The 27,965-nt window shown below is 34.7% G+C and overlaps 5 protein-coding genes across 5 annotated transcripts; 1 reads left to right on the forward strand and 4 right to left on the reverse strand.

Annotated features, from left to right (window-relative positions):
• Positions 1 to 376: 376 nt before the first annotated feature.
• On the reverse strand, positions 377 to 924 carry LOC111716678 (ubiquitin carboxyl-terminal hydrolase 30 homolog; the record flags this gene model as incomplete). Its single annotated transcript, XM_023492160.1, is given in 2 exon segments — positions 377 to 485; positions 797 to 924. Coding segments are annotated over 2 exon segments (213 nt in total), but the record flags the coding sequence as incomplete, so codon positions are not given.
• Positions 796 to 5,386, reverse strand: LOC111716679 (E3 ubiquitin-protein ligase SIAH1B). Its single transcript, XM_023492161.1, has 6 exons — positions 5,287 to 5,386; positions 3,664 to 3,747; positions 3,195 to 3,260; positions 2,161 to 2,286; positions 1,709 to 1,807; positions 796 to 1,624 (listed from the first exon to the last, which is right to left on the reverse strand). The coding sequence occupies exons 1-6, from the start codon at positions 5,358 to 5,360 to the stop codon at positions 1,516 to 1,518; spliced, it is 558 nt and encodes a 185-aa protein (XP_023347929.1). The 5' UTR covers positions 5,361 to 5,386; the 3' UTR covers positions 796 to 1,515.
• Positions 5,387 to 6,120: 734 nt separating this feature from the next.
• Positions 6,121 to 14,302, reverse strand: LOC111716681 (abl interactor 2). Its single transcript, XM_023492163.1, has 14 exons — positions 14,105 to 14,302; positions 13,506 to 13,625; positions 12,998 to 13,051; positions 12,568 to 12,748; positions 11,806 to 11,892; positions 11,235 to 11,375; positions 10,627 to 10,913; positions 9,870 to 9,936; positions 9,583 to 9,793; positions 9,205 to 9,318; positions 8,694 to 8,799; positions 8,110 to 8,145; positions 7,582 to 7,680; positions 6,121 to 7,176 (listed from the first exon to the last, which is right to left on the reverse strand). Exons 1-14 carry the CDS (start codon positions 14,285 to 14,287, stop codon positions 7,066 to 7,068), a joined length of 1,797 nt encoding a protein of 598 aa, XP_023347931.1. The 5' UTR covers positions 14,288 to 14,302; the 3' UTR covers positions 6,121 to 7,065.
• On the reverse strand, positions 14,230 to 16,513 carry LOC111716677 (dual specificity protein kinase CLK2). Its single transcript, XM_023492159.1, has 2 exons — positions 16,028 to 16,513; positions 14,230 to 15,882 (listed from the first exon to the last, which is right to left on the reverse strand). Exons 1-2 carry the CDS (start codon positions 16,217 to 16,219, stop codon positions 14,821 to 14,823), a joined length of 1,254 nt encoding a protein of 417 aa, XP_023347927.1. The 5' UTR covers positions 16,220 to 16,513; the 3' UTR covers positions 14,230 to 14,820.
• A 1,255-nt stretch (positions 16,514 to 17,768) lies between these two features.
• Positions 17,769 to 21,964, forward strand: LOC111716680 (GATOR complex protein NPRL2). Its single transcript, XM_023492162.1, has 5 exons — positions 17,769 to 18,080; positions 18,275 to 18,342; positions 19,918 to 20,008; positions 21,362 to 21,436; positions 21,865 to 21,964. The coding sequence occupies exons 1-5, from the start codon at positions 18,006 to 18,008 to the stop codon at positions 21,940 to 21,942; spliced, it is 387 nt and encodes a 128-aa protein (XP_023347930.1). The 5' UTR covers positions 17,769 to 18,005; the 3' UTR covers positions 21,943 to 21,964.
• Positions 21,965 to 27,965: the final 6,001 nt, after the last annotated feature.

Consider the following 27,965-nt stretch of genomic DNA (forward strand, 5'->3'; position numbering starts at 1 on the left):
TGTAATTGTAATTGTAATTGTAATTGTAATTGTAATTGTAATTGTAATTGTGATTGTGATTGTGGAGATTGTAATTGTAATTGTGATCGAGATTGTGATTGTTATTTTAATTGTAATTATGAAATGATAAAAATAACAAAAATAAAATAATAAAAATCTTAGGTTACACAAGTTTCACTAAGTAAGACTTTTTAATTTGTCATAATCTTTCTTGCCTTTATCTCTATTGACTTTATTTAGGTGAAATATTATTTCAACTCAGTCATTCCTCCAAGTGGGGTTAAACAGATCCTTCATTAGCCAAACTGATAGAATAAGTTTAACCCAGTCCGACCGTTTAAAATGTCTCAGCTCTTGTTGTTCTCTATTCTCTAACCTGTATCCAGTAGTATACGGAAGGACAGGATGATAAAGCTTGAAGAACAGCGTTCACAAAACATGAATTACCAGAGTTAACCAAACCTCGGACCCCGTCTAGATTCTTCCTTGATATTTTATCATTGTTATTACGCTTATCACTGGAAAAAAAGTAATGTATTTCTGAAGAAATGCGTCATAATAATTTCTGAGCAATACATCCTCTCTTGCCTTTTGCCTCAGATTAATTTCCAAATATTCTTTCAAAAGGTGTAAAGTGTACAGAGTAGTGTGTACAGTGTACAGTGTACACATTCTTTAGGAAAACTATCTTTAAAGCTGAAGAGACATTTAAGTAACGCATGGATTTTAAATGTCGAGCTTTTTACGAATCATTGATTTGCTTTTCCTATGTAGATACTTTGTCTTGCTCAAATACCTGTGACCTGTGGGTCCGAACAGAACATAAAGGCTGACCGCACAAGCTACTGTACCAACAGCCAGGCCGGCCATGTGGGATTCTACAAACTTTGACATTGACATTGCTCTAGAACATTCTGGAAAAATTATAAAAATGTTTGTTTAATTTTTATAACAAGACTAGCAGTTGACATGAACTTTTGACACACATATATAAAAATATAAAATTTTTAACTATCTTTTTGATTTAAGTATAACAAGAAACGAATATCTGTATCACAATAAAGTTTGATTTAAAGACTTTATAATGCATTTGTGAATAATAATGATTTCATTGTTTAAGGAATTAAAACAACACACAATACAAATAATTAAATTTTTATCTTGAATAGAAGATTATAGCGAGATGAGAATTTGATGCATCTTTAAACAAACTAATTAAAAAAAATACATTAATAAAGGCAATGTGAAACAAATCTGAGATCAGTAAAAACTTCTTTGTTGATTTACAGAATGAGGTTGGTGATGATACTTATGATGGGAAGGAAGAAGAAAGATCTGATCATGAATCACCAGTAGAGAATAAGGTTTTGGATAATACTAATGATGAGACAGAAGAAGAGAATGATATTCATTTTGAACTTGAGAATGATATTCATTTTGAACTTATCACCAGAAGAGCAAGAGGTTGGTGATGATACTAATGAAGAGACAGAAGAAGACAGATCTGATCATGAATCACCAGTAGAGCATGAGGTTGGTGAAAATACTAATGATAAGAACGAAGAAAAGAATGCTGTTCATGGAATTGATCTGAAGTCCTGGACTGTGTTCCGTCTGAATATGTCTGAAATAAATTTTTTTGATGCTCTTTGGTGATGAAAAAATTTCAACTTCCTTTAACTTGGTGAAAATTTCCAAAAAATATTACCTTAGATAAAGGTTTTTCCCGATCTTCTTTTTACAATCTGCAACTTGACAAGTTATTGGTGAAAACCCACAGATTTCTTGATGCTTGCCAAGCTCCATTCTTTAAATAATTACAGAATTCAACTTTTAAATCAACTTTTAAATCTTTTAAAATTCAGGTTCGAAGGCTGTCTTGAAGATGGAGGAAGATAAGAAAAGAGAAATGTTTCCTACCCGCTCTCAAAAATCATCTTTAACCCCTGATAAAAAGTATTCATTGCTAAAAATAACTGAGAAAATACAGTGAATATTTTTGATAACTAGGTGAAAGGTAATTTCAACTTTTTTACAAAAAAATATTCCATCAGAATAAACACTGGAATTAAGAACTAGAACAGGCAAAACAAGTAGAAGGAGAAACAAGAAACAAAAATGGACAGAGACAGGGTTTAAAGACAACCTAACTTTATTTACCTTGTAATGACCTCTGTACACCCATACTCAGAATAGGAACAAGAAGTAGGTCCGAAGTGACATCTAGCCTCATGTTCTTCAATATAACCACATACTACCTCCAAATCACATCCTTCAGTCTGATATCTAGATTGATTAATTAATTGATTGATTGGCAAGGAACGAAAGTTGATTAATTGATCAACCTGCAAGGAAAGATGATGAATTGATTGACCTGCAAGGAACGAAAGATTGTGAATTGATTGATCTGCAAGGAATGAAAGATGATGAATTGATTGATCTGCAAGGAATAAAAGATGATTAATTGATTAACCTACAAGGAATAAAAGATGAGGAAATGATTGATCTGCAAGGAATGAAAGATGATGAAATGATTGATCAGCAAGGAAGGAAAGATGATGAATTGATTGATCTGCAAGGAATAAAAGATGATTAATTGATTAACCTGCAAGGAAAGATGATGAATTGATTGACCTTCAAGGAACGAAAGATTATGAATTGATTGATCTGCAAGGAAAGATGATGAATTGATTGATCTGCAAGGAATAAAAGATGATGAATTGATTGATCTGCAAGGAATAAAAGATGATTNGATTAATTGATTGACCTGCAAGGAATAAAAGATGATGAATTGATTGATCTGCAAGGAATGAAAGATGATGAATTGATTGATCTGCAAGGAATAAAAGATGATTTATTGATTGACCTGCAAGGAGTAAAAAGATGATTAATTGATTAACCTGAAAGGAAAGATTATGAATTGATTGACTTGCAAGGAATGGAAGATGATGAATTGACTGATCTGCAAGGAATAAAAAAATGATTGATTGATTGATCTGCAAGGATTAAAAGATGATTAATTGATTGATCTGCAAGGAATAAAAAATCATGAATTGATTGATCTGCAAGGAATAAAAGATGATTAATTGTTTGACCTGCAAGGAATAAAAGATGATTAATTGATTGACCTGCAAGGAATAAAAGATGATTAATTAATTGACCTGCAAGGAATAAAAGATGATTAATTAATTGACCTGCAAGGAACCGGAACTCTGTCTAGTAAACTCTCTGCAAACAGTAGTCGTCCTCGAAATGGTTTTCTAAACAAATATTTCAAATTTCAGTGTGCTTCTTTAATATTCCGTGAATTAATATGAATGACGTAATTAAGTTTTATAATTATTAGAAATAAAGAAATCAATAATTATCATTTGTAAAAATAAAAATGAGTGGTTTATAATTTCATAAAAAATCGTTATCCTCCTCCCACACGTCTATTTTTTCCTCATTGTATCACGCTAGACCGTTTTTTTAAATTTTAATAAACCCTTTTTTAAAATTTTTCTTATAAATTTTGATTTCAAAAACCCGGTTACTGAATTTTAAATTTACTACATTATTTAGAGAAGTAATGTTTTTTGTTTTCAGTACAGTAAAATAGACGACACTAAAATAAACAAATTCTTTTTCACGTGAAGAATCTACTCCATGAACTCGAGTTACCTGCACTGCGGACAGGAGAGTATTCTAGGTTTACACTCGGCACAGATGAGATGACCGTTCTCACATTGAAATATCGGTGGCTTCCTACATGGAATACAGAGTTACACATTATGCATGATGAGACTTCAGAGAGGACTGTAAGGAGTAACACCTTAACGTTTTTACATTTATAGTTTCCTAAGGATTTAAACTTTTTTTTTATGTTTGTCCAAACTTTCAATTTACAAAAATCCACATTATATTTTAATAGGGTCATTAAATTATTTTTGGTCTCCCTGTGCATCCCAATAAAAATAGGAACAAAGTGACAACTTAAAGGGTGTGTTCTGCCGTTTTGTACCTATTAGAATAAGTAAGGTATACAGACATTTTTTGTTAACAGTAGACAACATTTTGAAAGCTCACAAGACTAGTGGTTTAACCGTTTTGGTTCATTTTTTGCTTGAATTTTCCATTAGTATCAGCATGTTTAGCATAGTATCAGAAATGTGAATGTTTTTAAAATAGTTTTTTGTTGAAAATTGGCTTTTCCATGTCAAATTTTAAACCTGACTTTCAAATATATGCAAAAAAAACTATCCAATAACGATTGTTTTTGGTTCGTTTCTCAACTTTTAAGGATACAATATTGCAACGTTAAATAAAAATAATACTTTAACATAATACAATTCTTAAATGTTGGAAGTTTTCTTGAAAATTTTCAAAGATCGAACCAAAATGATGAACAACACTACACACTACACAAGATGTGCTTCCATTTTTAATACAGTCATTTTCTGTCGGAAATTAAAGAATATTTTTAAGCAAACTTTTAATTCCGTATTTAAAACATCCTTTAAGGTCAGGTTTGACCGTAGTAAATTGTAATAAAAAAAATAATAATTTGGCCGAATTTACAGAATTTGAGCCGCAGCTTAAATATGGTTGGTTCCATTTAAAATTGAATTAAATGTTCCAAGGTTTAAGCTGGCGCTTAATTGAAACTGGTTTATGGTGGATTTGAGACGCGACTCAACTTCATTAAATTCTTGGTAAGAAATAACAATTTGTTGGCCATTATTTAAAGGAACTATTGACCTGGGTATATTAGAACAATTTATAATCCTGGCATGAGTGACTTGCGTATGTTTGTTTAACAATTTCTTGACCTGGGTATATTAAAACAACTTATGTACCCTGGTATGTTTAACAATTTATTGTCCTGGGTATATTAAACAATTTGTTGACCCGGGTATATTAAAACAACTGATGAACCCCTGGTATGTTAAACAATTTCTTGACCTGGGTATATTAAAACAACTTATGTACCCTGGTATGTTTAACAATTTATTGACCTGGGTATATTAAACAATTTGTTGACCCGGGTATATTAAAACAACTGATGAACCCCTGGTATGTTAAACAATTAATTGACCAGGGTATATTAACAATTTATTGACCCGGGTATATTAAAACAACTTATGTACCCTGGTATGTTAAACAATTTATTGACCAGGGTATATGAAACAATTTATTGACCCGGGTATATTAAAACAACGTATGTACCCTGGTATGTTAAACAATTTACTAACCAGGCTATATTAAATAATTTGTTGACCAGGTTATATTAAATAATTTATTGACCTGGGTATATTAAAACAAACTGGACATTCTAAAGATTTTTTCAAGTCCTCAACCAAACTATTTACTTCTGACATTCTATCTGAAAATATTTAAATAAAAATCATAATTGTAAAAGTAAAGATCCATCAGAAGTATAAAACCTAAAGACACGTAAAATTAACTAGAAATACATACTGTCTGTAGTGACTATTCAAGCTATGAAGTTCTTTCGATTTCAAAAGCCATAAAAAATCATAAAAGTATGAATAAACATCAGAATAAAACAGAATAGATCAGAAAAAAACAATATATACAGATAATAAGCCATAAAAGAACCAGAAAAGAAGAAGAATAACAGATAAGAACAGATTTGATCAAAATATAACAAAATATAACAGAATAGAGCAGAATAGATTGGAACAGAACAGAATATAATTAAATAGCTTAGTTTATTTTGTAAAAAAAGAAAATATATTGGAATAGAACAGAAGAATAAGAACAGATAAGAATAGATGAGCTGAGAACACTAAGATGAACTCAACTTTTATGTCTTCTGTCTGTATTCTAATACACGGTAATTAACTGGATTAACTAGGTTCACAATTATCAAGATAGCTTCTACAGTTTAAAGGGTTTGTTCTTCTATTTGAAAATGTGTTGAATGTGGGACACAATTAAGCCTATTGGACCACTGATAGATGTCCGGTATTTTCTATACTTTTAGCCATAATTAGTCTTGTTATTTTGCCAGCGAAAAAAAACGGGTTTTAATGTAAAAGAGATTTAAATATTAAAATTAATTTTTAATGACTTACCGATTCATTTGTTATTTTATAAAAAAAAGTTGACAAACACTTTTTTTAAACTCAACTATATATTTACCACAGAAACCAATCTTAACAAAAAAAAATATTAATCATGCTAGCCCTGTTAAATTTCAAATAAATAATAGATATAACTGAATTCAACATGGAACCCCTGACGGTAAGAAAAAGATTGGCTGATTTGGGTTCCTATGTTCACAAATTAGAGAATTAATTTAATGTGTATTTCCAAGTAGATGACAAAAAGAAACGTTTGCAACAATACTTGGGATTCTACAGTTAAAGCGATTCAGCAAAAATCAACATCATAGGTAAAAGTTATTTTATCAAGTTAGCTTTGGCTGCTACCGCCCAGTGCACAATCACAAGCTTTTAGTTGAACACTTTATACGTTTACAGGGCATTGGAAGTAAAATTTAACAAACATTTGAATTTAATAGAAATATTTCTTTCTCTTTAGGTTAAAAACCAAAAACACAAGAAGCTAAGACATTTCTTCACATTTTATTCATACACTGCTAACAATACATTAACTTGTATTTTGGAGAAAATTTATATTTAATTTATTATTAATATTTGCTGATTTTACAAAGCATGATTTAAACATTAAATAATATTCATCCGTTTCTTCCATTTCCTACACAAAAAATCAAGTTATATATCAACTAGATGTTAGCAGAATTTAAAAAAATAAAAACTCTTTTAAAATTTTTGAAAAGTCAAAAATAATTGAGTTTTTATATAATTAACTAGAATATTTCCTTTATTACATACAAGATAAATTCATAAATCAGAATAAAGAATTAAAACAATGGGAAAAATATAACTTCCTCTTTATAAACTCTCTGAACAGGAGAAAATATTATCCATTATTATTTTTCCTTAAAAAGCTCATGATTTCATGAATTAATTTGGGAATTATTCCTTGGGTCTAAACTAGGTCTGCTGAACCATCTCCGGGTCCAAACTTCATCTACTAAACCGTCTGCTCGACGTAGTTGCCAGGGAAGAGCCCGGTGATACCGTCCATGACCCCCTCCCACCAACCATCGTCGTTCTTTTTCAACACGTAGATTGTCTGACCCTCCTACAAATAATAAATAAATAAAACCCATAAACTTTTCATCTCATAATCAATATATATTTATTATTCAATATTCATGCATAAATAAATAATTATTTATTGTTAATTGATTTAGAAGACTTATATAGTCTCCATTCTTCAGGAATTGAGAATACAGTTCTCTACTTTCTCTCCTACCTGAACCAACCTTATCCTACCCTCTCTACATATCCTCACCATTTCCTACTCTCCCCCAGGAGTTTATGTGATGGCCTTTCATGTTTCCATACATCATTTAGCATGAGTTCAACGATCTGATGTTTCAGATCTGGAAGTCCGGCTTTGGACTAGGACAGGTTAGTGCTACCACACTTATGCAGCATTGACTAATTGATTGATTGATTAATTGATTGGTGATTGAAATTTTACCTGGAAGGTTAATTCATCCTCTTTATCTGCGTTGTAATCGTAGATTGCTAAAACCTTCTCCAGGTAGGTCTTAGGAACCCAGCCAGGTAAACTCATATCCTAGATAATTGAAAATTGAAAATGTTCAATTTTCTTTTTTCTCAATTCGGAGCTTGGAACTCTAGCATTGTGGCTATCGAGGTTAATGCTTTTGTTAATTTGTAGATTAATTTAATCCTTTTTCGATATCCAGCATAGTGCCCATTCAGGGGTTAAAGGTACCTTTGATCATGGGAAGAATAACTGAAATGAAGAGATTGCGCATTGATTCTCCAATTAAAAGTGCCCAATGTGAATATTGAGACGAATGACGGGATTATGAGTTTTCAGAACAAAAGTTCCCAGCTCTGTATTTTATACTTTATAGAAACAAATGCTAAAAACTGATTCGAATATACTTCATTATTTCATTCAATCAATCATTGAAAAAATATAATATTTATTGATCAAGTGCAAACATTTTATTTTGAAATATTTCTATGTTAATACCTGAGCGACAACAGTTGACATTGGTTGAACCGGGGCCTAAAATATATTAAAAATAAAAACAAAATACTAGAAATAAAAGCATAAATAAGACTCAATGAATGAACTAAGTTCAGAAGTTCGATGTGGATAGGAACTATTCTTAAGATTATTCTATAACTACATTTTATATTTGAGATAAAATAAACGCTTTTGTGATGATTTGAAAGTTTAAAAGTTTTGAAACAAAGAATCTGTGCTCAAAACTTTTGAATGACAGATTGAGTTAACCTCATTTTCTCCTTGCGATTAACCAATCGCAGTAGTTAAACTCAAAGTTTGGATCAGGGGAACAAAGTTTTACCATACCGCAAAGATGAAACAAGTTTAACTTAATTCTTACAAATAAAAGTTACCAGCTCTGGGACCGAATTTAATGAATTTGAGAGGTCGCTAAACTACCTACCGCCGGTTCAAATCCTTGAACCCCGAGATAAATTCTAGTGAATCTATAACTTTGAATCAGCGATTCAGGATTTGAACCAGCGGTGAGTAGTTAAGCGACCTGGTTCAAGTTCATTAAACTTGGTCCCTGGCGTGTAATTTACCTGTTCTGTAGATCTCTGATGGGGTAGAGAGGATGTAGAAACGATGCTACTGCTTGCACTAGTCTGCCGCCCGTAGTTCATCATACCAGACTGCACCTGGGCTCGTCTACACATTTTTTTCAACTCATGAGTGTATATTATATTTTTATAAACGTTTATACCCGAGAAAATATATAAAAATTATGCAGACACGTGGTGTATGTTATCCAAACATTTTTTTCTAAAAAAATGTTTATCTCATTATTTTCCGTTTGTATTCAATAAACGGATCAAAAAGGGGTTACTTTAATAAACCATTTAGAAATCCAACAATGACAACAGAAAAATCTGGGAAATCTGAAATTGTTCTGTGTATGAACGTAAAAGCATGGAAATTGTTAAATAAATCTTATTTAATCTTAAAACTTTGTTTATCTGACGCATCTGTAAAACCATAAAATATAGAACTGTTCGAAAACAACTAATTCTTGATTAGTAAGCAATAAAAGTTTTAAACCCAATTTTTGCTTACGTTGAGTATGTTTGTTGATCACTGATCGCCCCTCGTTGATCACTGATCGCTGATCTAGTCGAGTATACAGAGGAATCACTCATCTGCCGTTGATAGCTCATATCAACTCCTTGCCTAGAAGATATATCTTGGGCTAAGTCCTGAAGATCCGCAACATTTTGGATTCCAGGATCCGCAAAAATATGCAGATCCACGGATCCTAATCCAAGGGGTATAATATCAACCAAAAACTATTAAAAATTTAAACTGTTTAATATAGAGGATCAAGGTATTCATTCATTTATAATTTGTGCCTTCAGAAGACAAAAAGTGATATCAAATAAATTTTCTTGAACGTTTAAAATTTTTTTTAATGAAATAAATAAGTTTTCGACCTACCTTCCATATATTGGGTTCCCAGGAGGCGGACCTGCAGGCGGAGCAGGAGCATTCATTGGCGGAGAAGGCGGACGCTGAGATGGGCGTGTCATTCCATATTGCGAGGGTGGGGTGGCGCCACGTTCACCTCTACCGTAGTTTGAGGGTGGTGTAGCACCACGACCCACACCATACTGTCCGTATACTCCAGCCTGGCTGGACTGACGACTCACTGAAAAAAGTGAAATATTTTCCAAAAAAATCTTTTTAAAAAAATTTGTAAGTTTACTTTGTTTAAATTTCCTGACCTGAGGTTGAATGACTTGTTTGTCTCATGATACCGTAAACATCAGTATCCCCACTGCTAGTCGACGGCTTGATAAAACGAAATTAGATAAAGAAAAAACATAAAATAACATTTCAAGATAGTAAAATTTTCTAACTTGAATTCCGGCAATATTTTTCTTAAGTATCAAGTTTTGCTGCAAGAGAAGAAAATTTTCTTTAGTTTTCTATTTTTATGAAATAGAAAAAATCGCATACAGATAAATACAAAAAAAAAAAATTGAAAACTCTATTATCACTGTGTTTTAAACCTCCAAAATCATGTTTTAAATTAAATAAAACAGATGAAACGTTAAAAGTTTTCGATAAAAATTCACCGCTCAGTCATAAGACATAAGAAACTTTTAAACAGACTTAAAGGGACTGTAAGCGTAATTTCAAGTGAACCTCTATGCAAAGAAAACTATCACAAAAATACTCTTGACACCTTAATCTGATAAAAATGTGGAAGAAATTGTGTTTGATTTCTCCATTATTTCTCATAAGCAAGAAATGCGCAAGTCACTTTTAGAGAAAAACCACACAAAAAGAACAGTTTGAATAAACAAATTCATGAATACAAAGCTTTCAAGGGTACCGTTGTAAATCGGGCATTGTCATCTTTGCATTGGGGTTCACTTGAAATTACGCTTTCAGTCCCTTTAAGATAAGAAAAAATTCAGGAACATAATTGGGGGAAGTAATTAAAGAAATAAAAACCCATAATTAACTAGTTTTTACCTTTCTTGTAACTCCGTAAGTTCCTTCATGTGGTGGCGGGGTGGGAGTTCCAGAGTTAGCTGAGTGTGTAGACCGAATGGAGTGGGAGGAAAGGCGTGGCATTGTTGCCCCACCCTCCTGAGGCTGCGGGTAGACCATTCCAACCTGAGGATGTTGATGAGGCAGAGTACCATACTGCTGACCGCTCCTGGAGGTTTTAGGATAGTTAGGGGCGTAGTTGGAGGGAACCTGAGGGGGAGCTACTACAGGGGGGGTTCTATACTCACTCTTATTCCGGGTCAACGTACCTAAAATACAAACTTCATCAATTAAGCTTGGGTTCCAATTCCTTGTGATGCAAATCCGGCCTGGAAAAAAATGGATCCAGATCATGAACATTTCTTAAAGATTTACTGATTATTTGAAGAAAAGATGAATTTTCAAATTATTTTTCTTCCATTCACCGTTCAGATTTGAGATATGAGAGGAAAGTTTTATTTTACAGTTTTTGGTAAATATTTGGCACCTTGGATCCGGATCTGGGATGCCAAAATATTGCGATCCTGATGTACAATACATACACAAAATTGCACAGAGTTTCCTACAAAATATTCTCCACAATAACATACCTCCTGAACCTGAAGGGAAACGGTTTTGCGGTGGAGTAGGTGGTTTGGTGGTGGGAGCAGGACCGGCGGAGTTCTGGCTCACGTTGCCTACACTGCCGTACTGGGACCTTCCCGGACCGTACTGACCGCTGTACTGGTTTCCTGATGAACAAAAATCCATTATTTTTTATTTGAGCATGAAATGTGGAGGGTGGTTCTTTCATTTTATATTTTTCAAACTTTTCAAATTTTTGTTAAACAAAAATATTCTGATTTAAATCTATGTATGGAGAATGTACAGAGGCGGATACAGGATTTAAGTGAAGGGTATGGTAGATTTATTTGAGAACAAAAAAATCCTGATTTAGGAAGAAAAAGACATGCCTCAGGCGAAATTTTTTTGAAGATGGATATTTTCCCCGTATTGGACTAGGTTTTCTTTCCCTCAAGTGCTTTTGATAAGTGATACTGAAATCTCAGCCCCTGAGTTCGTTCGGGGGGTGCGAAGGTCCAGTTGCCCCCCCCCCTGTATCCGCCCTTGATGTGTAATAAAATATACAAATATTTACAAAATATAGAGAATATCAGTTACCTGGTGCGTATGGACTGCTAGATGAAGTGGAGGGTCGTTTGTTCATTTGACGTGGAGCATTCTGATGTGAAACTTTCACCCCGTGCCCTTTAACATGAAATTGGTAAATGGAAATAATTTAAATTTATCAGTTTACAGAAAATCTAGTTCCTTGGTTGTCATAATACGTCACAGCATTGAAAGATTTGTTGAGATAATGAAAAATGTTTGAATCTTTTATCGGCTGAAAAAACTTACTCCCCCCAAAAAAATCTTCAATTCAGAAAAAAACACATTCGAAGAGGAACTACCCAATTCTGATAGAGCTTACCAATATTATCCAGTGAACTGTAGTCAAAACAAGAATAACGAAATATTTGAAAACCTTTAACTTTTTATGTAAACCCCCGATAATTTGTTTAGTAAAATAATTTTTTCCTAAAAAATCTCATTCAGAAAAAAAACATCATAACATTATTGAGGAACTGTCCTCTGCTGATGGTGCTTACCAATTTTATCAAGAAAATTGAAGTCGATAAAATAGCGAACAATTTGCAAAATTGACAAAAAAGTTTCCCGAAATTTTGTTAAGTAAAATGATTTATTTTTCCCAAAAACCCCAAATTCAGAAATTAACACCTCCAAACAGGAAATGTCCTGTTCTGATAGAGCTTACCAAAATTATCCAGTGAATTGTAGTCGATTAGAGAAACATGAAAAACCGCAAATTCAGAAGAAAAATAAAACTCTGAAGATGAACTGCCCTGTTCTAATAGAGCTTACCAATATTATCCAGTGCATTGTAGTCAATGGGCTTCCTCACATACTTGATGGGGCGCTCCGGGTTGGCGGGGGCAATGATCTTGTATTGCCTGTAATCATCAATTTTAGCAGTAGAAAATATTCCAATATTACTAATTAAGCAACAAATATTACGCCGTAATAAACCATGACGGTGGTTGGGGGGGGGGAGTAATTAAAACATATTCTAACTGCATACAGACTTTTTCAGCATATTCTTGATGTTTCTAATAGACTTGACATCCAGACTAATCAAAGGGTGTAAACCCATTATCGATGTTCCAGGTAGACTTGACATCCACATTTCGCACTCATCAAAGGGTCTAATCCAATTTTTGTTTCTAGTAGACTTTTAACATCCACAATAATATGATTGATCTGGGATTCCATTTCTTGAATCTGTAAACTCTCAGTAATGATATTTAATATGATTGATCTGGGATTCCATTTCTTGAATCTGTAAACTCTCAATAATTTTATTTAATATGATTGATCTGGAATTCCATTTCTTGAATCTGTAAACTCTAAGCAATAATGTTATTCAAAAGACTATAAAAAAAAACTAAAACTGAACAAACTATTGCAGTAAATAAGCCAGAGCATAGATTTTTGATGCTTTGAAGGGAAAAAAATTGGACATCGAAAGGCAAGTTTTTCATCCTTTTTGATATTTTAAAGCCCTAAAAATCATTAATTTTCCCTAATTCCCTGATTTTAGGAAAACTTTTGATTGCGTTGGAGCTAAGCTACTAAAGATTAATTCTACATTCTGAACAAAAACTTTTGAATTAAATTCAATAGTTCATGTTCGAATGTTGACTCATGAAAGCAGATTAAGCTCAGAGGGATAAAAACCGGCTTAGATCTATCCATTAAACCAAAAGTTTCCAGCTCTTGTAAATATTCAGCAAAAGATTTACCTGTAAGTCTAACATCTGAAGGAAATTGTACGCAAGTGTATTGATTTGGTACGCAACTGACGCAAGACTCTGGGTTGTGTAGCTCTTAGTCTCCTCTAGCGCAGCTTTCTTGTTATCACACTAAATACAGGGGGAAATTTAATTTAGTTGTAAAGAAGACATTTCTGGAATTTTGGTAGCTCAAAACTTCCAGACCTCGTACATCCTTAAAATCATCTCTGGATGGAAATTTAAAAATTATGCATATAAAAAATACAGAATGAACAGCATGATTATCGTAGTTTAATTATAATAAATACATTTCTAATTGTACATTCCTTGGCCTCCCAGTACTCCTAATGTACATTTTTTGACCTCCCAGTACTCCTAGTGTATGTTCCTTGACCTCCCATTACTCCTTGTATATATTTCTTGATCTCCCATTACTCCTTGTATATATTTCTTGACCTCCCATTACTCATAGTATACATTCCTTGGCCTTCATTACTCCTTGCATACATTCTTTGGCCTTTATTACTCCTTGTATACATTCCTTGACACCTCCCAGTATTCCTTGTATAGATTCATTGGCCTCCATTCTCCAATTACTCTTAGTATACCTGGAAGTAGTTGGTCTCACAGTACTCCGCCACCCTCTCCAGGTTAGTATGGGAGTCCAGGAGGTTTTGTCTTCCTTCTGGGATCTCCGAGGTGATCAAAGAGTCCAAATCGGCAGCCATCTTGGCTGAAAAATTGAAGACGACTGAAAATATATACGAAGAAAGTTCTCTGCCAGTTGACATAAAATGACTGCTGGGAAAAAACTATTTAGAACAATTTTCATTTAAGTTCAAACTTTTAACTCTATAGAACTTTAGGACAATAATTTTTAAGATAGCTTGATTTAAAAGTTTGAGCACATAAATTAATGATTTAAAAACATACGTATCATTCGCTAGTTTATTAAGTATCAACCCCTTAGGATCATTATTTCCAATAGTTTAATAAGGTAAAACAAAATCGATTTTCTGCTTATATACTAATTATGCAGGCTGATAGTTAGAAACACGATTAAATTAAACCATGAATGAATTTTAAACGAAAACTAAAATAGAATAATTGATTTGATTTAAAGTTCTCAAATAAGGAAAAGTGAACTTGAATTACTGTTATGAACAGACTGATAAACTTCAATTATAGCTATTTTCCAATACATTTTATGTGGAGCAAAGGATTAAACGATGTAACACAATAATTTTCATAAATCTCTAGATTAGCTAACATCAGGGGTTAATATTCTCGTCTCTCCTCTCAATCCAACATTGTTTCATCAGATTTAAGAAGAAGCACGATTGCTGAATCTTTCTCCAGTGACAGGAAGGCTGTCAAAGAATCTGTGCCGAAGAGCTTCGTTGAGAGATAATCTTCTCGAGGGTTCGTAAATAAACATTTTCTGAATAAGATCGAACATATCCTCCCAGTCCTTGTTCCCTCGAAACTCCCTGGGGATATACCGATGTAAAGACTTGTAGTTTTTCCTCACAAACTTCCCGTTACTCGATCCTTCGTCCCAGTCCAGACGATCGTTACTACGGAAATACTTGACTCGGGATCTAGAGATCATTCTTGAGGGAATGTCTCCCAGAACCCGTTCCATCATGGCTAGATGCTCAAGATCGTCGTGGGTTTGGAACAGTGTGATACCAAGTGCTGCCTCGAATATGATGCAGGCAATGGACCAAACATCACAGGGCTGGGACCAACCTAGTTCCATAATCACCTCCGGGGCACGGTAGTGTCGCGTAGAGACGATGGTTGAGTGGTGCTCGTGGTTGAATGTTGCGCTGCCGAAATCGATCAATCGAATCTCAGGATTGAGCACTCGATTGATCATGGATCCCGACGCGAAATCAAAGCCCGAGGAGTAGGCTGAATCAAAGAAAAGTATATTTTCTGGTTTCAAATCCGTGTGTGTAATCCGATTTCGGTGGAGAAAGTTGACCGAGTAGCAAAGATCGTACGCAATCTGTCTGACATGATTGATAGGATACGGCTGGAAGCCGTTATCCTTCAGAAAATCAAACACACTCTGCCCAAACATATCAAAGGAGATGCACATGTGCCCATGATACTCAAACCAATCCAACATGGCGACACACAGATGCTTCCCATAGGGGTCGTACTTAGACAGTTTGGAGAGCACATTTATTTCCAGGCGAGCAGCTTCTTTGTACTTTCTAACATTCTTGATGATTTTGATCGCCACCATCCTGTTCTGATAAAGATCCTGGCATTTGACAACCTTCCCAAAGGTTCCCTCTCCCAGGACCTGGAGTAGTCTGTACCGGTTCTGAAGCATGTCCCCGCATTGGAACATAAGATGGCCCTCGTCATCATCCTGATGAGATAGGTGTTTAATGTTCCAAACAGGGGTATATTTTCACGAAAAATAACCCCCCCCCATTTGTATGGTTTTATTCGCTAATTGGGGAAAATAAACGATTTTCAACAAAAAAAATTCAAAGAACTATAAACTCTTATGCCTGAATTTGAGGATATTTATTTAAATTGCCGATTCCGAACCGTGAATTCATCCTTGCTGTTTCCGCAGTGGCGGTAACATTGTTATTATTTCCACCATTATCATTCGAACATCCAGCAGAATTCATCCTTTGACGTTTATTCATATTCCCCAACTTAGGGGCGGGGGATCGAGCTCGCCGTTTTCTTGGCATCTTGATTGCCTGGAATACAGAAGGTTACCAAGAATGTGATGGTAAGTTAATTCAAATGTCAAAAACTGGAATTAAATTCCCAATTTTTTAAAATGTTTTTTGGTAATGTTCCATAACATGAAGGACCAACTTATTCCGCAAGCCATAGTTAGCTTGATTAGATGGAGAAGAACAAAAAATGTTTAATAGAAACTTCACAATTTTGGCTTCACAAGAAATTTAACAGAGGACACTTTCTTGTTGTTAATTCCGCAGTCGGCCATTTCTATTTTGTGGCTTAAATCTAAAGAGGATCCACCCTTCATTTTTATCCCCAGACATCCTGAAATAATTTTCTAATAAGCAAGTTTTTCACTAATACTTTTAGAATAAGAATAAAATTGATAGAAACTTAGATCTTTCTGTTAAAATCTGTTAAAAAATTACTAAAATCGAAAATTAAATCAGAAATTAAGGCCGCCATAAAATAGGTCCAACTTGTAAAATCATTTGCCGCGTTTCTGTACTTACCCCCTGAAACCGAAAATATTTTCTTACGCTAATTGCTCAATATTACGTTTAAAGAACAAATATCTGAAGATTTTTTTCACAATTGAAAGCCCCAAACAGCGGTTACAAAATACAAATTGTTAGGTTTCCAAAGCTTACCTACACCGCAATTGCTTTCAAGAGGAAATATTCAGAGATGTTAACTTTAGAATGTGATCTGTTAATTAATCTGAAGATTAAATTCATGAGGAGAACAAGCAATATTTAATCTGGAGACTAAGACGATATCCACCATTCTTAAGTTCCCAGCTCAGGATTCTTTTGCGATCCCCTGGGACTGGAAAGAACTGATTAAGGTCCAAGATGTTAAAGCAGATCTTATATATTGAAGCTGTGGTGAAGAGCATCAAGCAGGTGATTGGTTTGTCACTACCAAGAGAAACCTAGAAGCTGAAGCTACACGGAAGCATTAGAGGTCTAATATGAGACCATAGGAATAATAATACCCTTTTTTAAATGCATAGGATGCATAGATGCATAGTTTATATACATTTTATATATCGTTAACGTCATATATTCATATATACCATGAAACATTATGTATTTATTTACAACATAGATGCATAGATGCATAGACTTATGTAAAAAAATACATACAAGTTTATATACATAGGATGCATAGATGCTTATATGCATAGATGCATAGACTTAAATACAGGAAAATACATACAAGTTTATATACAGCTGCATAGGATGCACAGATGTATAGATGCATAGACTTATATAAGAAATATATACAAGTTTATATATGGCTGTATTGGATGCATAGATGCATAGACTTATATAAGAAATATATGCAAGTTTATATATGGCTGCATAGGATGCATAGATGCATAGACTTATATAAGAAATATATACAAGTTTATACATGGCTGCATAGGATTCATAGATGCATAGATGCAAAGACTTATATAAGAAATAAATACAAGTTTATATACGGCTGCATAGGATGCATAGATGCATAGACTTGTATAAGAAAGTACATACAAGTTTATATACGGCTGCATAGATGGAGGATAACTCAGATCAATCGGCTTTGAAGCTCTCAAGGTCTCATACCCTGGGGCCCTTGTTGTTGCACCAAATGTGAAAGGTCTTCCACCGCCGAACAATCCTGCTCCAGGCCCAGCCCATAATCCTGCACCACCACCAGCTGGACTAAATTGATCCAATTTTGTTTAAAAAATTAAATAAAAGAAATCTTATGGTTAGTGATTTATTTTATCAGATATAAAGTATGTTTAATTACGAGGGGTGTGGAGAAATTGGTTCATTGAGAGCAATATTTTTAGCTCAGTTTCATCATCTACAGGTGAAAATTTGATAGAAAAGGAAAACTGAAAAAGGTCTTAAAATTTAATACACAACTGCCAAAAATGAAATTTCCATGATTTCTTTTCAATTTTCAAACTTATTGTATTTTAATTTTTTGACAAAATTTTTAGATGTTTTAACTTACTTAATTCACGATTTGTTACTGTCCTCTTCTGAAATTATTCTATTCAGGGTCCGATGATAAGATGTCAATATCCTTCGGATTATATTTCTAAAGACAACTTTGATCTTCTTTCAAGGTAATGTTCTAAAATTGAGGCCAAGATATTAGGTGTGCATATTTTCTAGAAAAATCTTCCCCCACCCCTGTTGGAAAATATTTTTTTCCCTCCAAGAAGTTATGTATGGTTGCTAAAAATATTTATCCCTGCAAGAAATTCAAAAACCTATTTTAAAACCACTGTACCATATTTTCTGGGAGTGCCACTTGACAAATGATGAGTTTGTTTATATTTCTCTCAGAAGCTGCATTACACTTAGGCCTGTTCTAGCAAAGGATTTACACCAGTGTAAACTGTAATTTGCACAAGTGTTTACCTAGGATCGGATTTAATAGTCATGAATTACATTGGTTTATACAACAACAACGTATAGTTTACACTGGGTAGATTTACACCAGTGTTGAGACTTACCCAAAGTAAACCCGGGGGTATAGGCACCAACCAGAAATCACTGAATGAAAACTTAATAGTTCAGAAAATTAAAAGCATTTATTAATTTAATGAAAATAGAAAGCTAATTTTATTATTATTTTTGAAATGTTTTAAAGATGATTTCTCATATGATCATTTTTTGTTTAAAAATATAACTTCTAACGATATAATCATGTCAGAAATATAACCATTAAACCAACCAAAAAACAACCAGTCAAAAACATTTTTTGACTAAGAATATACAAACAAAAAACACTTAAAAAATCAAAAAAAATTAAAAATGAAAAAATCGCGTTTTTTTGTTGGTATGTGATTTTAAAGTTGGACATTTTTTTTGCATTTTTATATTCTGATAATTTTAATCATATGAAAAAAAAACCTAAATGAATTTATGTGGGACATCAAGAACCATTATACTGAGACCAGGGACGCATTATACCAGGGACCATCATGAAAAAATATTTTCTTTTTTTATATTTATGTTCTATTCATTTAAAAGAAATTCAATTCTATGTAATATTTGTATTTTTATTTTTGCGTTTTTTAATTTAAGAATTTTTTTTTCAACCTTTTTTCATTTCTTGCCAGTCCAGCCAGCAAAGACGACTTCGAACCCCATTACTTTTTTGTCAAGTTATTTTACACATGCTGTCTGAGCTTCTGAAAATAGTTATTTACACCGTGGTAATATATGGATGATTAATAAAGCCGTGAGTATGGCGAACCTGGCCCAGGGTTCACGAATGATAATAAAATCCATGGCTAGGTTACACCGGGTGACGAAATACTTCAGTGCAAATATACCCATAGGGTTTACACTAGTGTATTGTACTTCTTCATTAGAACGGGCTTTATTTTTATAAATAAGATTATGGGGTCGTATTGTAGATTGTAGAATGTAAAGTGTAAAGTGGTCCTTGGGTTAGGGGGAGGGGGTATTATTCTATCAATAACAGCTCTCATATTTTTTTTTTATTTCTTATCTTTGTATGATAATAATAAGATTAATAATAAGATAATAATAACGATCATAATAAGATTTTTGCATAATATTAAATAAGTAAAGTTTAAAGAGTATTCAGAGTGCCCTATTTATAGAATTACCCAATCACTTAAAAAAAACATACCTGGAATTGAAAAAAATCATTTAGTTTTTTTTAGGTTCCTTATTCCTAAAAATGAAGTGCAGGAACAGACGATTACTGTGAATGCTTGTGGATATAAGATATCAGGATATCCAACCTATCTCAAGGCAGGGGCTTTATTTTATATTTTTACCGCCTTTTCACCAACATTACCTACCTATTATTCCCCCAACAGAGAGAGGTTAAGTTATTTAACGTCCCTTGGGACAGTTTAGTAAAATAACCACCCGCTCTGCGACTTTTTCGGGGGTTAATTCGCGCATTTTCATCTCAAAAGACGATTCTAATTTTTTGGGAAAAAAATATTTTACTTAACCACGCGTTCCTTCGACCAATTTTGTCGAAAAAACATCCCTCACTGCGCTCTGGATGTTTTGCAGGCAAAATTGGTCTTGGGAACTCTTGGTAAAGTAAAATTCTCTTTTACCTTCTCTGTAAAGCAGATGTAAATAATTAACATGGCCTTTTGACCAACATTTCCAATCCATGATTCCCGTAGCACAGAATTGTGTTACTATTACTTAATTGTTCATTGGGACAATAATGTAAAAAAACATCCTGCTCCGGAAAATTTTTGTGAAAAAATTCGAGCATTTTCATTTGTTTACTGTTTATTAAATTTATTCCCTAACCACAAGTTTCCTCGACCAATTTTGCCGACAAAACCGTCCTCGCTACGCGCTGGATGTTATGTATGCAAAATTGGGATTTGGAACATCCGTTAAAAAAATGCCCTTAATTTCAATGTAAAGTAATTATAACATTTAGAGAAAATATTGGAAATTTATTCATAAAAATTGTTTATTCTTAAAAGGAACCCCGGCATGCAATGTTCCAATAACTGAAGTTTTTTATGAGAGAATATTTAGAATCTATATTTTTTGTGTGAAATATGTCCATCCCTTTAGGTACTTCATTTCGAAATAAAAATAACTTTTATACCTCCGGACATACTTGCGAAAAACTCTATAATCTTTTTTTATTATCCCTCAATGCTAAGATGGCAACCTTTATCTGATCAATGATGTTGACGATATTGTCGGTTTTCTAGGTTTGAAAAGTGTTTGATTCTGATAATTCATTTTTTTTCCATCAGAAATTCTCAATTTAATTTTGTAGTGAAACCAAGCAATTGAAAATAACCAGTTTTCAACATTATTTACGTAACTATAATAATGCATACTTTATCAGACTAAGCTTTTAAGGGTACCGTTGTGAATTGGGAATTGCCATCGTTGAATTTACGGTCACAGTCCCTTAAAAGAAAATTTCTGCAATTGTGTCCGGAGGTCAACAAATTATTTTGATTTCGAAATAAACAAAAAAAAAATATTTTATAATCCCTGTTTTGTAGGATAAAAAGTATGTATTTTATAATCCCTGTTTTGTAGGATAAAAAGTATATTTTATAATCCTGTTCTGTAGGATAAAAAGTATATTTTATAATCCCTGTTCTGTAGGATAAAAAGTATAAACGAAACTATCTTCTCTTCAACTTGTGTATAGTCTGCCATCCTTGGTCAAGAACTGTTCAGGAACAAACAAAATATTAAAAGCTTGCAATAATGCAAACTACTGTCAGATGCGTATTCATGGGGGGCTAAGCTCCCCCCTGGACTAGTGAAATCTATTGATTTCAGGGTGTTTTCAGGCCCCAACGGGTGTTGAGCCCCCCTGGAAATAAAATAATGTAATCCCCCCTGGAAAAAGTCCTGAATACGCCCCTGACTACTGTATGATTAAGTATTACTGCAGCATAGAATGACTTCAGAAATCCAATAAAATGTTTTAAAAATCTGCAAATTTACTTTTCTTCAATCTATTCTGATATCTGGTTCTCACTATCAATGATGTATTGTTTATTCAATCTTTAGTTTTTCCCAATTATTTTAAAAAATAAACAGAACTTTTTTTCTGGATTTGTTTGTTTTTATCCAAATAATAATTTGTTTGTTTGTTCTAGTTTGAACCTTTTGTTCGCAAACTCTCACAATTCTTTGTAAACTTAGAGATGGAATCTGAAATATTATCAAAAGGTTAGTACTGGGAAATGGTAAAGAAAGAAGAGATTAGTGATGGGGGGGGCAATACCTTTTTAAAACAAGGAGATTAACCATATGTGCACCAAAAAAAATCATTAAGTCATTCATCAAATTACGCCCCAGACAATAGCTCATTTCTATTCTTACTTTTTGCTTTGTGTATTATTATTATTATCGTTATTACTATTTGTGAACCTCCACAGCAACCTACCCAATATCAGTTCTGAAAATTATAAAAATGTGCCTTTTAAAGATGGCCCTTTAACACTATTTTTTTGTATTTTTATTACTTCTTTGTCATTTTTCGGAGGTGGGCAATTTATCTCAAGAAACCAGCCTTATGGCTGAAATGCGGTTCTTTTTCTTTAATCTTTAAAAAGGTGGAAATTTCATAATTTTGTATACTTATATTTACTAGCTGCTGCTCGGCTTTGCCCGTGGAATTTTATTTCAATCAAAAAAATAAATGTTGAAAACAAATTTTTAAAAGAAAATATAGCTAACATCGAAACAAATAATGTGAGCAAAAAGAAGAAATAAACAAATCACTAATAGATTGGTCGGTCGATGAATTCCACTATTTTATACTGGGATTAAACGCGCCCTTTGCCGCGTAATATTGTGTTTCGTCTTCCCCCTAGCTGGGTTGCGAGTCAAATGAGTTACTTTTTGGTTATTAAATCCATAAGATGAAAACAAATGTACCGAACAATTCTATTACAAATAAGATTGACTTCAGATTTCCCAGTTGTGCCGACTAAGTTTCTCTAATTACTTGAATAATTAATTTATTGTTTTTAAATCTAAGTTACCGTGGTTTCTGTATATCGGGTAATTCCATTATAATGATTTGAGAATTCCCGGTCTTCATTTTATTATAACTAATTATATGAAGGTATCTATTACACTTTCCAGCCAGTCAAGATATTATGCAGAGCGTCCTACATCATAATGGGTCATTTCTAAGCTTTGACCCCAAATATGCACATGAAAATTGGCCAACTTAGTGTTACCTACAACATGATGTGGGACACTGTACAATTTCTTAATTTTTTACCAAGTAATTTCCTCTGCTTTTCCCCCTTCCCCAAAAAGGAAAAGATTTACACTACCAGTCAATAAATTTTGCACATTTGTCTTTATCTCTTGAATGAAAAAAAAAACTAAATAAATAAAGATAAATTTGAGACATTAATTGATTATGTAGATAGTTTCCTCAAATAGTTTACAATTTTTGATCTCCAATAATTGTTTAGAGTTACTGTAATACCGGAATAAAACCATTTCAATAAAACTAATTTTATTATTTATTAAAATAAATCCAAAATTAGGTAAAGTATTCCAGCTCCATGACATATATGTGGCCAAGTGGTTTAAGTTGAGGCGAAGGGAGTCCACTAGAATTTATGTGCTGTCCTAGGATGTTTCGCATGACAGTGCATGTTTTTCTCCCTGATGTAAACATTACAGTTGTGAGCAAACTTGTCTCCTTTGGCATCTTCACAACCCATCTGGTTTGGTTTCCTTGTGCATTTGCTGTTATTGAAATCATAGCAAACCTTCAAACCGTTAACTAGAGTGAGTCTAGGTTGTTTATTCTGGGTTCTGACCAGTCTAGCTCCAGAGGCTGCTGTAGCCTCCTGTCGGTCAACAGCTCTCCCAGCACCATCATAAGGGACCTCTGACCTCAATCCATGAGAGGCTAGAGTCTCCTTTAGCATTTTCTCATGCTCTTCATAGTTCAGGACGGTGGATTTGTTGGCAGCTCTTTTTGCATTTAGTCTCTGGATGGCATTGAAGTAGGAGCAAATTACTGAGATTCTAACTCGAGGATCCGTTGCTGCGGAAATATACCAGTACTTCAATAATAGCCTTCCGATAATATTCCCTGACTGATCCATAGGCCAAAGGAGGTGCAAGAGTGTCTTATAGTTCTCCAATGCTTCCTGAACTTGCCTCATAGATTGTGGCTCGGACCAGCTGAAATCAGAAATGGTGACTACCCCCTCGTCTTCCTTCTTACGGATCTCTTTCATAGGTCTTCCGGAAACTGAGGCATTTTCCGACATGAAATGTTTGAGCTCCATGACATTCCTTCTGTCATGTAGTAGAAGGATTGTCTTGTCGGATAGAGAGTTCCCTGCTCCGCTGAATTCCAGGGCCAGGTTCCGATACTTATGATCGTGCTTGACAGGTACCTTAAACACAGTGTTTTATATTTTCATTATTTTTTAAGCTAAAAACAAATTTTTCCCCCCGTAAGAGTAAATTGTGTGAAATTCCCATGAGTTCATTCGTTAAAGAGAACTTAAACCTGACTTCGTTTATTTTCTTAGATGTTACCTGATCATAGTACATCTTGGGTTCAGAGAAAGGAAGCCTGAGCCACCTGGCTTTATGCAGTTTTGCCTTCCCATCATCCTTGTCTTCTCCGAACTTGATGCGGGGGGGTAGTTCATCCTTTTTCAGCATTGAGAATTTTGAATTCTCCGATTTCTGTTGTTTGAGGTGCATATCGTGCATGAGAGTTAGTTCCTGGATGGACATTTCTTCTACATTAGACTTTATTCTTAGGATGGGAGGTCTAGAGTCTCTTGGCCACGCCTCTTCCAGCCATTGCCATTTAATCCCGCCCTGTCCGTCTTGGTTGTCATCGTCTGATGAAGCATCAATCTCAATTGTACCACCCTTGGATTTCGTGATACCTTCCTGTAACATCACAGTTTAAATTAATTATAATTAAAAGATTTTTAATTCAGTTTAAGAATTTTGTGAAAATTATCATTTTGAAAGCATTTATAAATATTTAGATTCTCATAGCAGGAATAATTTACATTTTTTAGTGCATAGGTTATGCCAAACGTAAGTTAATATTAAATTTTGGTTAGATGGAATTCAACTCTAGGTTATTCAAGTGAACTCAAGATCGTTTTTTACTTTAATTTTGCTCATAGTATGATAACGGGCGGTCTTACGGTTAAAAATGAACTTAGATTAACTTTTCAACAGTTCAATATTTGTAAGGACTTTAAGGAGTCTTTATTTATAGGAAATATTTCTTACTTGTATTGTTGTTCGAGGCCTTTTCTTCCTTGATTTCCTTTGAGGTTCGCCCCCTGTTGTGTCCTTCTCTGTATCGCCAGAAGGGTTATGGCCGAATTCAACCCGAACTCTCCTGGTTAGCTCGCTTGTAGTTGATTCGATATCCGACAGGGATTCGTTTGGCGGTCCATCAATCGACGGCCTCTCAGTCGGAGCCACATCACTCGGTGGTTCATCAATTAGTGGTCCATCTGCCATGGTCTCAGTTAGATCTGCCATCTCCTGGTCTGAAATATAGAGAGATTTAGACATTTATAAAATGGAGTTACTTCAGATCTGATTATAAACGATAAATAGTTTCCTATAGTCCCATTTGGACGTTTGAAAAGATTAATAGTACACAATAAGTCGGTTTCTATAGTCATATTCTAAGTAATAGTCACGGAAAAGGGGGGGGTTTCATCTCTTATTTAAATTGCTAGTAGTTCAGTTATAACTATAATATTCAGTTAACAGTATAACGATCTCTTATATTGCGTACAAGGAAAACAGGGGGGGGGGGTGATTTAAGTCAGAGAATTTCCTATCCTCTTAGCAATTTCTATTCTTTTTGTACGGGGTAGCTTGATGTAGTTCAGATAGGCATCGCTGGACCATCGGCCCATTGCCATTATTTCTTCGTCTCCAAATCCCAAGGTGCCCATCAGGGTGGCCATGCCCGCTCTAAAACTGTGAGAAGAAAAATTCCCTATTCTGTAGTCGATATGAGGGGATAGGAAAAGTTTTAGTAGAGAGTTTAGTTTGCGCCCTGTTAGACAGGATCCATCTCTTAGTCTAAATATGGGGGAGTTATGATGTCGCCAAGTCCTCATAGTATTCCATCGCTCAAAAGCTCGTATAGGGCAGATGGGCCCCCCACTTTGGTAAATGTCTACTATTTTACCAACTCCTACCCGATCCTCTTTGGGTGATTTCAATCTAATCTGGAGGATCTTGATGTGATCCTTCCCGACCTTGAGTTCCTTATACACTACATCAGATTCTAGGAGGGTAAAATTTGGGTCAAACTCTTTGAGTTTCTTGCTCAGTATTTCGTGGATGCGCAGGCATCCCGCAAAGGCAATGGTGCATGCTGCCCATACTGCAGCCTTATCCTCATTGTGTACTTCCCAAGTAATAATTGATTTTTTGATTAGTTTCATTACATTGAGTGTTATGGGGGCCCTCTTAGGTTTGTCATTGTTGAGTTTCCTAATTGCATCAATGTGCTGTTTTCCCTTGATCAGCTGCTCCACAATGGGGGGCCGCAGGATTGGGATTTCTGATCCCCTCACAATGTGTAGGTATCTTAGCCCAGATAAATAAGTGTTAACAGTACTCGCGGTTACTTTCCTTATAGTGAATAGCCAGTGGATGAAAATTATGACCCTATTAGTGTCTAGAGGAAAATCCATGTTGGTATTCGTGTCCGATTGACATTTTTGTAGCATTTTAGCTACGGTCTTGTAGGTGCTCCAGGTCCCACTTGATAGTGCGTGGTTTAGTATGGTAGCTAGTGTGCTTCTTATTCCTGGAGGGAGATTTAAATGATCTAAGTTTGTCTCTGAGTAGAGTCCGCTCCCGCTATATTTGAAGCCTTGGACTGAGGTTAGTTCATGTCCTGAAACATGAGAAATGTCCAATATAGCAGATGTGTGGGAGTGGGAAGTTGAAGTCAATAAAGAGAGAAAAGAAAAGAAAGGGGACAAGAAAACTACTGGACTTACCCTGAAGCTGGGAGGTAGAGATCGCTGGGGCAGGCCAGAGAGTAGGAGGTAGGGTAGAGTTCAAACTACGAGCTCCCTCTTCATCCAGCGCAAGCCATCTGATCATGAGGGCCTCTCCTGATATAGCCGATTCTGGTAGGGAACCTGTTCGGAGGATAGAGGCAATCTTGGCAGTGAGGTCGGAGGCCGGCGGACCTTCTGATAAAGGGAAGGACGAAGGAACTAGTAGGGGTAAGAAGGGGCAGCCGTACTTTACTTTCTTGCTTGAGGAAGGAGGGAACAGGGGGATTTGACCGTCGAAGATTAAAAGCCCTGGCCACTTAGGGTTAGAGTAGAGGGCGTGAGAGGTGAGGGTTTCCATAGAGCAGGGAAAAATAAGAATGTAGAGGCGGATAAAAAGGGAGGAGGCAGGGAAGGCAAAGGCTCGTAGGCAGAAATCACCGATTTCTCCCGCCGCAAGATCTTCTTCTGTGGGAGGTGGGGAGTTCCGGTTGTCGTTAAAAATAAAGGAGTGGGGCACGTCTAAGTCTTCAATATAAGAGCTGGCTAGGGAATCGGGAAAAGAGAATAGGTCGGCTGAGGCAAGAGGTAGAGAAAGGGAGATGTAATCAGCCGCATTCGGCCATAATTTCTTTGCCGGGACTATATAAGGAGTATCAAGTAGGTTTCCTGATGTGAAGAAAGAGCCCCGGGAGATCGATTGATTATTGGGTCCTAGCCAAAAAATAATCCCGCTGATAACCTTCCCTGACCAGCCAAAGGAGTTTAGGGTGGGGATGGCTGCTGGTCCTAGGCCGTTGCAGGAAAGGGCGGGGTAAATAGCTGCCGGAAGGGTAGAGCCTTGGAAACCTTGGCTTCCAATTAATCTTTGTTTAGCACTTCTCATGATGCTGAAAGAAAAATTAAAAAATTTTTTAAAAGATGTAAAATGAAATTTTTTCGATATAAAAAACTTCGAAATCACGTTAAAATAGTTTCAAAAGTAATAAGACCTAATTAAAGGAAGTTGAAGAGTAAATAATAAAAGGTGAGAAATTTTTCGCTATAAAAATTTCAAGGAGGAGTAAATAAATTACACTAGTTTGAATAAAAATAAAAATAACTAAGTGCGATAGTGTAAACTGAAAGAAAGCTGGTGTAAGACTGAGTATAATACCTGCCGACAGGTATCACTACTAGACAGTACAGTACGCAACAGCTGAGCAAACTCCCAC

The sequence above is a fragment of the Eurytemora carolleeae genome, unplaced genomic scaffold (genome assembly GCF_000591075.1).
Source record: "Eurytemora carolleeae unplaced genomic scaffold, Eaff_2.0 scaffold2151, whole genome shotgun sequence".
NCBI lineage: Eukaryota > Metazoa > Arthropoda > Copepoda > Calanoida > Temoridae > Eurytemora > Eurytemora carolleeae.